The 12,407-nt window shown below is 40.5% G+C and overlaps 1 protein-coding gene across 2 annotated transcripts in view; it reads right to left on the bottom strand.

Annotated features, from left to right (window-relative positions):
- Nucleotides 1–6,909: 6,909 nt before the first annotated feature.
- Nucleotides 6,910–12,407, bottom strand: part of vipb (vasoactive intestinal peptide b) — a 9,314-nt gene continuing 3,816 nt past the window's right edge. Inside the window, exons 3-7 of one of the 2 annotated variants that reach the window (XM_082156817.1) lie at nt 11,930–12,037; nt 11,629–11,733; nt 10,383–10,532; nt 7,764–7,805; nt 6,910–7,173 (exon numbers count right to left, since the gene is read on the bottom strand). In XM_082156817.1, coding sequence (XP_082012943.1) covers nt 7,802–7,805; nt 10,383–10,532; nt 11,629–11,733; nt 11,930–12,037 — 367 coding nt within the window. In that variant the 3' untranslated portion in view covers nt 6,910–7,173; nt 7,764–7,801. The remainder of the gene's footprint in view (nt 7,174–7,763; nt 7,806–10,382; nt 10,533–11,628; nt 11,734–11,929; nt 12,038–12,407) is intronic. The other variant, XM_082156818.1, reaches the window with a different exon arrangement.

The raw sequence follows: 12,407 nt of genomic DNA, 5'->3' as shown, positions 1-12,407 counted from the left end.
TCAGTGTGTATCAACAGCCTCAAAACTTCAAATGCACAGTAATATACGGAGTATTAACTGAAAGCAGCCTGCGACAGCTGTGTGTGTGTGTGTGTGTGTGTGTGTGTGTGTGTGTGTGTGTGTGTGTGTGTGTGTGTGTGTGTGTGTGTGTGTTGAACTCTGTTCTGCACAGCAGAAGTTCAAAGACCATCAGCTCTTCTTATCTGCGGGAATGCTCTCATGAGTGAGAGCTGACCACGATCATCAGCATGTGTGTTTTAAAGTAGCCTAATCACTGCGGGGTCAAAGGTCAGCGTGAGCCGAGAGCATGTCCTGCTTTTCGTCCACCCATGAGATGCACAGACTGACCGAAGCATCAGCTACAGCTTAAAGGCCTGATGTGATGTCATGGCGGTCGCTGGGTGAGTGTGAGCACATGCACTGGATTCAGAGACTGGAAACTGTGACGTTTATCAGCGCTCATCTTTCGCTGACTGGAGGAAGTTGCTGATATACTGTTTAAATAAGGGATAATGTACATCCAGCCAGTTGTTATCTCAGAATAAACCCCCTTCAGTGTGTGTGTGTGTGTGTGTGTGTGTGTGTGTGTGTGTGTGTGTGTGTGTGTGTGTGTGTGTGTGTGTGTGTGTGTGTGTGTGTGTGTGTGTGTGTGTGTGTGTGTGTGTGTGTGTGTTATCTCAGAATAAACCCCCTTCAGGTGTGTGTGTGTGTGTGTGTGTGTGTGTGTGTGTGTGTGTGTGTGTGTGTGTGTGTGTGTGTGTGTTATCTCAGAATAAACCCCCTTCAGGTGCAGTGTTGGGCAAGTTACTTAAAAAAAGTAATTAGTTATAGTTACTAGTTACTTCTCACAAAAAGTAACTGCGTTAGTAACTGAATTACATCATTAAAAAAGTAACTAATTACCAGGGAAAGTAACTATTGCGTTACTTAAAAAAAACTAAAAAGTTTAAATATAAGACATTTCTTGGATACCCCCAATATGAAATGTTAAATTAATGAAATTGACACTAAATTGAACATCTTATTATTATAAAACATTGTACACTAATCTACACTATTTTAATGTTGCTGTGGGACAATGTGAGAGACACCTATTAACTTAAATATTAAAATATTATCATTACTATAGTGCAACAATAAAACAATAGATGGTTTAGAACTTTTAATATTTATTGCACAGACCACAACTGGCCAACAAATAAGTCTAAAAATAAATGATGCTTCTTAAGAAATGTACCAAAAATAAATAAATTATAGCCTAATAAAAATATACATACACATACACTAGTGCATATAATTAAAATAAAACTCACACACCTTTACAACTGGTAGACATTCTGTATAGCCTACTTGAAGTATTTTCTTTCTCACAATAGTAAGTTTAACAAAAAGTGCTTTCAATATAATACTGAACAATGTATCAACATAAATAATACAATATAATCTTTTGGGGGTTTATTTTTATAACCTACAGAGAACGTCATCATCAGAGGTTATTTTAGCCAAATTCTAGTCGTGTTTGCCGCACGTGTTCACAACCGTCAAACAAATATGTTTGAACGTTCCCTGCAGGTTATTTTGTAGTTTATGTTATATAAACTAATTAAAACATTGCATATGATACCAATATGCTACAGAGATTATTCAAATGCTGATATGTGTAATTTATTTATAAATAAAGTATTTATGCTCGGACACATTCGGTCTCTGTCGCGCACTGTCGAGCGCGTTCTCGGACACACTCGGTCTCTCTCGCGCACTGTCGAGCGCGTTCTCGGACACACTCGGTCTCTCTCGCGCACTGTCGAGCACGTTCTCGGACACACTCGGTCTCTCTCGCGCACTGTCGAGCGCGTTCTCGGACACACTCGGTCTCTCGTGCACTGTCGAGCACGCTCGCGGCATTCGCCTCGCTTTTGTCGAGTCCCGCGCCTCATAAACACACACACACCTGAGAAAAAAACTTTGCAGCTCCTATGGCTGAGAGAGAGCCTACTCGGATGAAAACCGCTTCAGTGAGCTCAATTAAAGTAACGCCGCATTTGTATTGACAGTAACGGTAACGGCGTTGTAATGGAGGAAGCAGTAATTAGTTAGATTACTCGTTACTGAAAAAAATAACGCCGTTAGTAACGCCGTTATTTATAACGCCGTTATTCCCATCACTGTTCAGGTGTGTGTGTGTGTGTGTGTGTGTGTGTGTGTGTGTGTGTTTTATCTCAGAATAAACAGGGTGATGAGGAATGAGGGGGTCTTCCATCAGCTTGAAGGGGGTTTATTCTGAGATAACACACACACCTGAAGGGGGTTTATTCTGAGATAACACACACACACACACACACACACACACACACAAACACACACACACACACACACACACACACACACACACACACACACACACACACACACACACACACACACACACACACACACACACACCTGAAGAGGGTTTATTCTGAGATAACACACACACACACACACACACCTGAAGGGGGTTTATTCTGAGATACACACACACACACACACACACACACACACACACCTGAAGGGGGTTTATTCTGAGATAACACACACACACACACACACACACCTGAAGGGGGTTTATTCTGAGATAACAACCAGCTGGATGTACATTATCCCACTTATTACACGGCTACTTTCCACATAAGTAAATAATTAGTCATGAAATACTGATCTATTGAGTTGAAATATTTTATTAGGTCTTTAAACACAATAAAGCTTCCACGGAGAAGCAGTTTCAGCGGCAAGTTCAAAGAAACTAGACGTACATTTACACAGAATTTCACCACATAAATAATTATGGAGATAAGAGATATTAATTTCAGATTAAACTGTTTTAAAATCGTACCTGTTTGTATCTCATAATCCAACAGTGTTCAAAACAATAGTCACAAAATGGCCGCCGCTGCGTTTGAATGAAACGAGAGAGCGAGTCCATGATACTGGATGGCATAATTAAATAACTGTACACAAAATATTGATTCGACCGAGTTTTAATATTTTATTAGCTCACCAAATGCAAAACTTCCAGGAAAGAAAACCGTTCCTAGCGAGTGTATAGCGCTGCTGACTTCAGTGACCCGGATGAGCCGGTGTTTCTGTTCTCAGACGCTGTTATCTGGGAATAACACACCGCTGGATGGAGCGAGTGACCAATCAGAATCAAGTATTCCACAGAGCCGTGTAATAAATCCAGTTAAAGCAACACCAAAGATCTTTTGTACCTTAAAATAATGTTTCCAAAATCGTATCAGTGGTTCATTAACTCGTAACAGGGTGAACGGCACTTCTGCATTCGCTTTGCGGCCCTCTATCGGCTATAACCACACTATGCTAGTTTGCCAGATCGGGTCGCGGATCTGTAGTTCGAATGAGACATATGAAACTACAAATCTGACTTGCTTTACGGCAAGCGTTATAATGTCATTATTTCGTTTTTCTTCCTTTATGATGTCGCAATACATCATACTTTCATAAAATCATGCAACATACTCTACCTTATCTGTGGACATCGTTATTTCCAAAGCCGGTGCTGGATAAACAAACAGCGTGCGTGTGACAGTAGGCTAAGTATTTACGACAGCGGTAATGGACAATTCCACTTCCAACCTGTAGGGGGACCGAAGAGAAAAAGTGCTCCGGTGTTTCTTTAATAGTTGTGTCCCAAATGATGCACTATACACACTACGCACTTTTAGTCTCACACAGTGAGAAAAGAAATCATGTATAGAAAAAAAAAAAGATGCATTATTATTTCATCGTAATCGAAGTGCCTTTAGAGATTCCCACCCCTTAACTTAAACTGTGCCGTATGTACTATGGATGCGTCCAAAATCACATTCTCTCTTGAGTATGTACTTATTTTTAATAATGAATTACTTCACAACCTCTAAAAAAGTATGTTCTTTATAGTATGAATGTGTGTAGTATGAATCCCTGCATCTCAATGTTCACACTATCCATCCTGAACAGTGTGTGAGATTAGAATAAGTCAGTCCCAAAGCCTAGTATGTTAAAGACTGTGCCAGAAGTGCCCAGATGGTCTACTATATGGATCCATGCTCACTATAAAGGCTAATATTACCCACAATCCATTGTGCTTTGGTAGATGATTCAGTTCAGAACTACAAACACAAGTTAAAAGTGTTCAGAAAACTACAAAACATGGCGGATATGCGCGACCGGCGATAAAGGGGTTTGAGTGACTGATAATAAACATTTAAGCTGATTAAAATATTTATGTAATGTTATCCGTGTTATATTTCATCTGCAACAACGTGAACTTTTCTAAAGATCCGTTTGGCCGTTAACTTTTAAATGCCTCATTATGCATTAATATGATCAACGTGCTTCTGCATTTCTCTCTGATACAGTAGGAAATTAAATGTGGAGGATTTTATCTTTGACAAGATGATTGACAGGTCAGTTTAGGTGACTCGACGCGTGTAACTAAGCAACAGAGAGCAACCGTTAAGGACGTTATTTTATTACGTGATAGTGTGTCCCACAGCTTGTCTACTCTTCTGCTACACACTCTAAAGTATGCACTTTTTCTTCACAAAAAGAGTACGTACTTTTAGTTCGTAGTATAAGTAGGCGAATTGAGACATGATGTCATGATCATGTGACCTACCGCCACTTCACTGCCATTGACAAATCCTCTCCCGTGGCCTAATGGGATAGTAGTGTCCATCATATGCACACTTCAGATCTCAAGTAGATCATCCAGGTACTGTGAACTCACATACTTATTTTGTATGTGACGCATATAAGAGTTTATAAGGATATTTGTCTGAAAGGCCCGGCTCTTCCCCTCCTGTGTGTCCAACTTAGTTTTTTCAGTTCATTAAGAGCATCATCCGGGTGTTTAAAGTGCACTTTTTCTTTTGGGAACACACACTGCTCAAACTGTTTAACCTACAAAACGGCATCGAAAAGTGCGTGGATTGGGATGCACTTAGTGTCTTGAAAAAGTTTGTGCAAATATGATGTTCCATGCATACTGGAAAATGTGCCTACTATGCAGCCGATGCAAACTAGTATGTAGTCGTGTAGAATGATGCTCTTCCAAAAACAGCCGGGGATTTATCGCCCTCTGCTGGTCAGATGCTGATACTGCGGTCATAACTGAATCATAAAGCTTAGGGTATAAAGCAGGGCTTTTATAGTTCACCCAAATAGTTCATAGTTCATAGGGATAGTTCAGCCAAAAACATTTTTTTTCATTTAATTAAATTAAGTTGTCCCAAACCTGTATGAGTTTCTTTCTTCAGCAGGAAAAAGAAGAAACTCATACAGGTTTGGAACGACATGAGAGTGAGTTTAAATTTTTGGGGGAACTATCCCTTTAACTAAAACTGAAACCAATAAAAATATATTTTTTTTTGTTGCTTGAAATAAAATAAACGTTAACTGAAATAAAATATTAAAAACTTTGACTGAATAAAATAAAAACTATGTAGACTTTTTTTTTAACTATTAAACATGACAAAAACACACAATTACTAAAACTTTAACTGAAATTAAAATGAAAACAACATTGTCAAAACTTCACAGAAAACGACTTTGTAAAGAAACACTACGCGCGTATAGATTAAACACGTAACACACATGACGTCACCGTTTTTATAGTTTACACAGAGACGATAACTTCAAAAACGTGCACTTTGAAACCAGTTTTCAAAAGTTTGGGTTTTCAGACTCCAAAATGACGTTATGGTGTAAATAATCGGCCAAAACGCACAAGTTTTCCGTCTTTAGTTGAAAACGGTGTTGTGTAAACATCCCCTTAAAGGGATACTCCACTTTTTTTGGAAATAGGCTCATTTTACAGCTCCCCCAGAGTTAAACAGTTGAGTTTTACCGTTTTAGAATCCATTCAGCCGATCTCCGGGTCTGGCGGTACCACTTTTAGCATAGCTTAGCATAGATCATTGAATCGGACAGGACCATTAGCATCTCTCTCAAAAAAATTACCGAAGAGTTTCGATATTTTTCCTATTTAAAACTTGACTCTTCTGTAGTTACATCGTGTACTAAGACCGACGGAAAATGAAAAGTTGCGATTTTCTAGGCTGATATGGCTAGGAACTATACTCTCATTCCTGCGTAATAATCAAGAAACTTTGCTGCCGTAAGTTACCATGGGTCCAGCAGGCGTAATGATATGACGCAGCGCCTGAAAATAGGTCTAATAGGTTAGACAAACTTAGTCCCGGTCACGTTGGAAGTTACCAAGCTGGGGACTATTTTCAGGCGCTGCATCATATCAGAGTTCATATCAAAGTTTCTTGATTATTACGCGGGAATGAGAGTATAGTTCCTAGCCATATCAGCCTAGAAAATCGCAACTTTACATTTTCCGTTGGTCTTAGTGCACGATGTCAAGTTTTAAATAGGAAAAATATCGAAACACTTCAGTCATTTTTTTTTGAGAGATGCTAATGGTCCTGTCCGATTCAATAATCTATGCTAAGCTATGCTAAGCTACGCTAAAAGTGGTACCGCCAGACCCGGAGATCGGCTGAATGGATTCGAAAACGGTAAGACTCAACTGTTTAGCTCTGGGGGAGCTGTAAAATGAGCCTATTTCCAAAAAAAGTGGAGTATCCCTTTAAAGAATCACATCCAACAGAGATTTTTGGATTTTTGAATGTCAAGTCAAGTCAAGTCAAGTTTATTTGTATAGCGCTTTTCACAATACAGATTGTATCAAAGCAGCTTCACAGTATTAAATTAAAATAATACAACAAAGTTTGTTTCAAGAGGAATTTATTGATTGATCAAATTAAATTAAATATCCCCAAAATATCCCCAACTGAGCAAGCCAAAGTCAACATGTGGATGTGGATCACAGAGTGAAGGAACAACAGAGACAGACAAAACTGTTTTTACAAACATGATCATTTTTATTGGTCTGATTACAGTTATCAAGAACGACTGCAGTCATAATAGATTTCTACAGACACAACAGCATTACTCCAGTCGAGCACAGACGGGACGCGTCGTTCACGCGAGGACACAGGAGTCAGACGTGCTTCAGTCTGTGTTGTGTTGAGTGCCGTTAATTCAATCTCAGCCCATAATAGATTGTGTAAAGCTTGGATATATAATGATGGCGAAGTCTTGAAGCTGTGCCGTCCACGTCACCTACAGAAAACAACCGCATTTGATTGGATTTGACAACTTTGTTTAGAGATGCACGATATATCGGCCAACCATATCGGTATCGGCCGATATATGTTCATTTTTAATGTTATCGGCTAGAGTAAAAATGTGGCCGATATATTAAAGTCGATAAATAATGTATTATTTCCTCCAGCTGAGACACTTCAGATGCGCACTGTTCAATATGATGGTTTTGAATTGCTTGAAATATGATGGGAATCACTTCAAATAAGGAAAATACAGTAAAGTGCAACACAAGTCATATCGGCTACATACAATTATAATGAAAACATCATTATAATTGTGTGTTTGGGACATGGCTTTTAATGGTGAGACTTTTATTTTGTAATCAGGCTCTCAAAAATTATATAAAAATTTGGATTTGGATTTATCGGCCAATATATTGGTTATCGGCTTTCAAATATAAAGAATTATCGGTTATCGTTATCGGCCAAAATTTTCATATCAGTGCATCCCTAACTTCTGTATGTGATTAAGAAGGGATAAATCGATTCTCAATTCCTAATTCAATAAAAACAATAGGCATGTATGAACAGATGTATGACACTTACATGTTGAAGAGCACAGGCAGCGTTTGAGCATGAGTGCATCACCTAAATCACAGATCATAAGAGATCATAAGGTTTATATAATGAAAAACAAAATGCATTCAGATGGGAATATAGTGTGTGTTTGCTTGTAGTCTGTGTGACTCCTTCAGTGTCTGTTAGGGCTGCACGATTAATCGCAGTTTACATGTAATCGCACTTAAACTGATTTGGCTTATGGCGATTTTGAAATCGCAAAGGGTGTGATCATAATTATTTTATTATGTGGCGTGTGTGTGTTAGACGCCCTCTGGTGTTCAGGTGAAAATGTGGTGTGTGTGTGTGTGTGAGTGCCCTCTGGTGTTCAGGTGGAAATGTGGCGTGTGTGTGTTAGACGCCCTCTGGTGTTCAGGTGAAAATGTGGTGTGTGTGTGTGGTGTGTGTGTGAGCGCCCTCTGGTGTTCAGGTGGAAATGTGGCGTGTGTGTGTTAGACGCCCTCTGGTGTTCAGGTGGAAATGTGGTGTGTGTGTGTGTGTATGTGTGTTAGACGCCCTCTGGTGTTCAGGTGGAAATGTGGTGTGTGTGTGTGGTGTGTGTGTGAGCGCCCTCTGGTGTTCAGGTGGAAATGTGGCGTGTGTGTGTTAGACGCCCTCTGGTGTTCAGGTGGAAATGTGGTGTGTGTGTGTGGTGTGTGTGTGAGCGCCCTCTGGTGTTCAGATGGATATGTGGTGTGTGTGGTGTGTGTGTGCATAGATATCATATAAAGGCTAGATGTCTCGTCCGCGCTGCTGGCCAATGGAGCTCGACATCCGCACACAGCGGCCATCTTAAGACAGGGTGCTCGCTCACTCATAACATGGTGCATGTACTTTTAAATAACCATAACTTGCTCAATTTTCTACCGATTTTCAAACGGTTTGGTTTGTTATAAACGTCAGAGATGTAGCTATTATACTGCATACATATGAATAATTATGTTCAAAATGTTTAAGCATTCAGAATTATAGCCACGTTAATAACGTTTGTAAGAAACCAAACCGTTTGTAAATCCGTCCAGATTTCAGCGAGATAAGAGGATTTGTGTGCGTGCTGCTCACTCACCTTAATTCACAGAGCCCTGTCCTAAGATGGCCGCCGGTGATGTCTTAAGTGACTCCGCCTTAAGACATCTAGCCTTTATATGATATCTATGTGTGTGTGTGAGCGCCCTCTGGTGTTCAGATGGATACGTAGTGTGTGTGTGAGCGCCCTCTGGTGTTCAGGTGGATATGTGGTGTGTGTGTGTTAGACGCCCTGTGGTGTTCAGGTGAAAATGTGGCGTGTGTGTGTTAGACGCCCTCTGGTGTTCAGGTGAAAATGTGGTGTGTGTGTGAGCGCCCTCTGGTGTTCAGGTGAAAATGTGGTGTGTGTGTGTGGTGTGTGTGTGAGCGCCCTCTGGTGTTCAGGTGGAAATGTGGCGTGTGTGTGTTAGACGCCCTCTGGTGTTCAGGTGGAAATGTGGTGTGTGGTGTGTGTGTGAGCGCCCTCTGGTGTTCAGATGGATATGTGGTGTGTGTGGTGTGTGTGTGTGTGTGTGAGCGCCCTCTGGTGTTCAGATGGATACGTAGTGTGTGTGTGAGCGCCCTCTGGTGTTCAGGTGGATATGTGGTGTGTGTGTGTGTGAGCACCCTCTGGTGTTCAGGTGGATATGTGGTGTGTGTGTGTGTGTGTGAGCACCCTCTGGTGTTCAGGTGGATATGTGGTGTGTGTGTGTGTGTTAGACGCCCTCTTATTTTCAGATGGATATGTGGTGTGTGTGTGTGTGTGTGTGTGGTGTGTGTGTGTGTGTGTGAGACGCCCTCTGGTGTTCAGATGGATATGTGGTGTGGTGGTGTGTGTGGCGTGTGTGTGTGTGAGCGCCCTCTGGTGTTCAGATGGATATGTGGTGTGGTGGTGTGTGTGGTGTGTGTGGCGTGTGTGTGTGTGAGCGCCCTCTGGTGTTTAAATGGAAATGTGGTGTGTGTGTGTGTGTTAGCACTCTCTGATGTTCAGATGGATATGTGGTGTGTGTGTGTATGTGTGTTAGCACCCTCTGGTGTTCAAATGGAAATGTGGTGTGTGTGTTAGTGCCCTCTGGTGTTCAGATGGATATGTGGTGTGTGTGTGTGTGTGTGTGTGTGTGTGTGTGTGTGAGCGCCCTCTGGTGTTCAGATGGATATGTGGTGTGTGTGTGTGTGAGCGCCCTCTGGTGTTCAGATGGATGTGTGGTGTGTGTGTGTGTGTGTGTGTGTGTTAGACGCCCTCTGGTGTTCAGATGGATATGTGGTGTGTGTGTGTGTTAGACGCCCTCTGGTGTTCAGATGGATATGTGGTGTGTGTGTGTGTGTGTCTGATGTGTGTGTGTGAGCGCCCTCTGTTGTTCAGATGGATATGTGGTGTGTGTGTGTGTGTGTGTGTGTGTGTGTGTGTGTGTGTGTGTGAGCGCCCTCTGGTGTTCAGATGGAGCATTTACTCCCGATCAGCCGCTACACTGACAAACTGTGCATAAAATAATCGCAGCCTTTGCCAAATCGCGTGTGCTTTCATTGCGATTAACGTGCAGCTCTAGTGTATGCCAATGTTTGCTCCTGTTTTATCGCACTAGTAGTAATAGTGACGCTTGCCTCCCCTTTGAGTCGTACCTCCTTTTCCCGGCCAGAACTGAGTTGAGGTATTTCTTGGCCGCCATCTGTTTGCGGTAGCGGCTGTAGTTATCGGTGAAGACGGCGTCTGAGTGGCGTTTCACAGGCGTCTGATCCTGAGCCAGCTCATCACTACAGCACACACACACACACACACACACACAGGAGAACACACCACCTCATCATTAACAGCTTCAGGGAATCAGCTACACAACATGGCATCCATCATCTATTATATGAACATATATTATCAAGTCAAGACACCTTTATTAATATAGCGCTTGTTACACTACAGATTGTTTCAAAGCAGCTTTACAGAGATAACAGGAAAATAATGCAACAGAGTTTGTTTCTAGAAGAAAATAGCGTCACTGAAGGTTCATTTTTGTTGTAAAAAAGTTAATTTATATATATATATATATAAGAAGACTTATTTCCCATCTGAAATTTTCTTCTAGAATGATAATTTTTATCAAGCTCGTATATTTAGGTTCAGTAATTTCACTTTAATGACAATTAATAGGTAATGCCATTAAAGTGAAATAACTGACCATAAACATACAAGCTTGATAAAAATGATCATTCTAAAAGAATCATATGTGACCCTGGATCACGTCACCAGTCTCGAGTCGCACGGGTATATCTGTGGCAATATCCAACAATACATTGTATGGGTCAAAATTATCCATTTTTCTTTTATGCCAAAAATCATGAGGATATTAAGTAAAGATCATGTTCCATGAAGATATTTAGTAAATTTCCTACCGTAAATGTATAAAACATGTATGTGTGTGAGTGAATGCTGCACAATCGCCAACATAAATGAACAACTTTAAAGGAGATTTTCTCAATGTTTCGATTCTTTTGCACCCTCAGATTCCAGATGTTCAATAGTTGTATCTCGACCAAATATTGTCCTATCCTAACAAACCACACATCAATGGACAGCTTATTTATTCAGCTTTCAGGTGATGTATACATCTCAATTTAAAAAAATTGAGCCATGTGACTGGTTTTGTGGTCCAGGGTCACATATAATGGTGTCAATGCAGGAGATCAATAACATTGTTGAATATTAAATATCCGCAGCTAAGCAAGACAAAAGCTAAAGGCAAAACCAGTCACTCAGTTCTGCTCTGGTCAATGTGTAGTGTATGATTATGATTATGATTCAGGCATGATTATAGCTCAGATTGGATTGAAACATCAGTTCTTATGTTCTCGTTACCTGACTCTCTTTGCGAGTAAAGACTCCAGATACTCTTTCGCTGACAGTTGTCCGAGGAGTTTGCTGTATCCGCTCGTGAAAAGCCCATCAGCGTGTCTCGACGGTCTAAAAGCAACACAGATGAAAACAAAAACACTTTTTATTGGAATTGTAAGATGATGCTTTCTCGTCGTAAACTCAGAGTTGTTTGTCCCCAGGAAAGCTCTTCTTGATCATCATCATCATCATCACGTTTACAGCTCGAGTCTTTCCTCTGGAGATGGATCTGTAATGTTTAACGAGAGCTGTGTGTGTAACGCACCTCTGGACGGTGTTAGCGAGGTCATACAGGAGTTTATACGCCTCCAGATCCTGCAGAGACGCGTCTCTCGTCCAGTCGTCCTCGCCGTCCTCATCTAGAGCGCCGGCTCTGCATAACCATTAACAGGCAAAATACTAATTATTGTTCTTTACGCAAAGAAAATACGATTGTGATGCAAGATTGTGAAAAATAAGATTTTTGACCTGTGTATGAAACCTTTAAATATTTATTTATAATATAATTTAAGAGTGAATCCTGCAAAGACATGTCCAGGTCATATTTCTCCTCAAATCCAATAGAAAAAAAAAAGAAGGCAATATTTATATTTTTTTGCATTGTTGCATTATTTTCATGGCGATTAAACACATTTTATAACAAAATTCTCATTACTATTACTATTATATAACTATCATTCTCATATATAACATATATATATAAATATCCATATATAAATAACCTAATTATTTTCACTTATATA

Source organism: Leuciscus leuciscus (genome assembly GCF_965113295.1).
Source record: "Leuciscus leuciscus genome assembly, chromosome: 23".
In the NCBI taxonomy this organism is placed as follows: domain Eukaryota; kingdom Metazoa; phylum Chordata; class Actinopteri; order Cypriniformes; family Leuciscidae; genus Leuciscus; species Leuciscus leuciscus.
The sequence above is the reverse complement of the archived record's forward strand: the minus strand, read 5'-3'. Positions and strand labels throughout refer to the sequence as shown.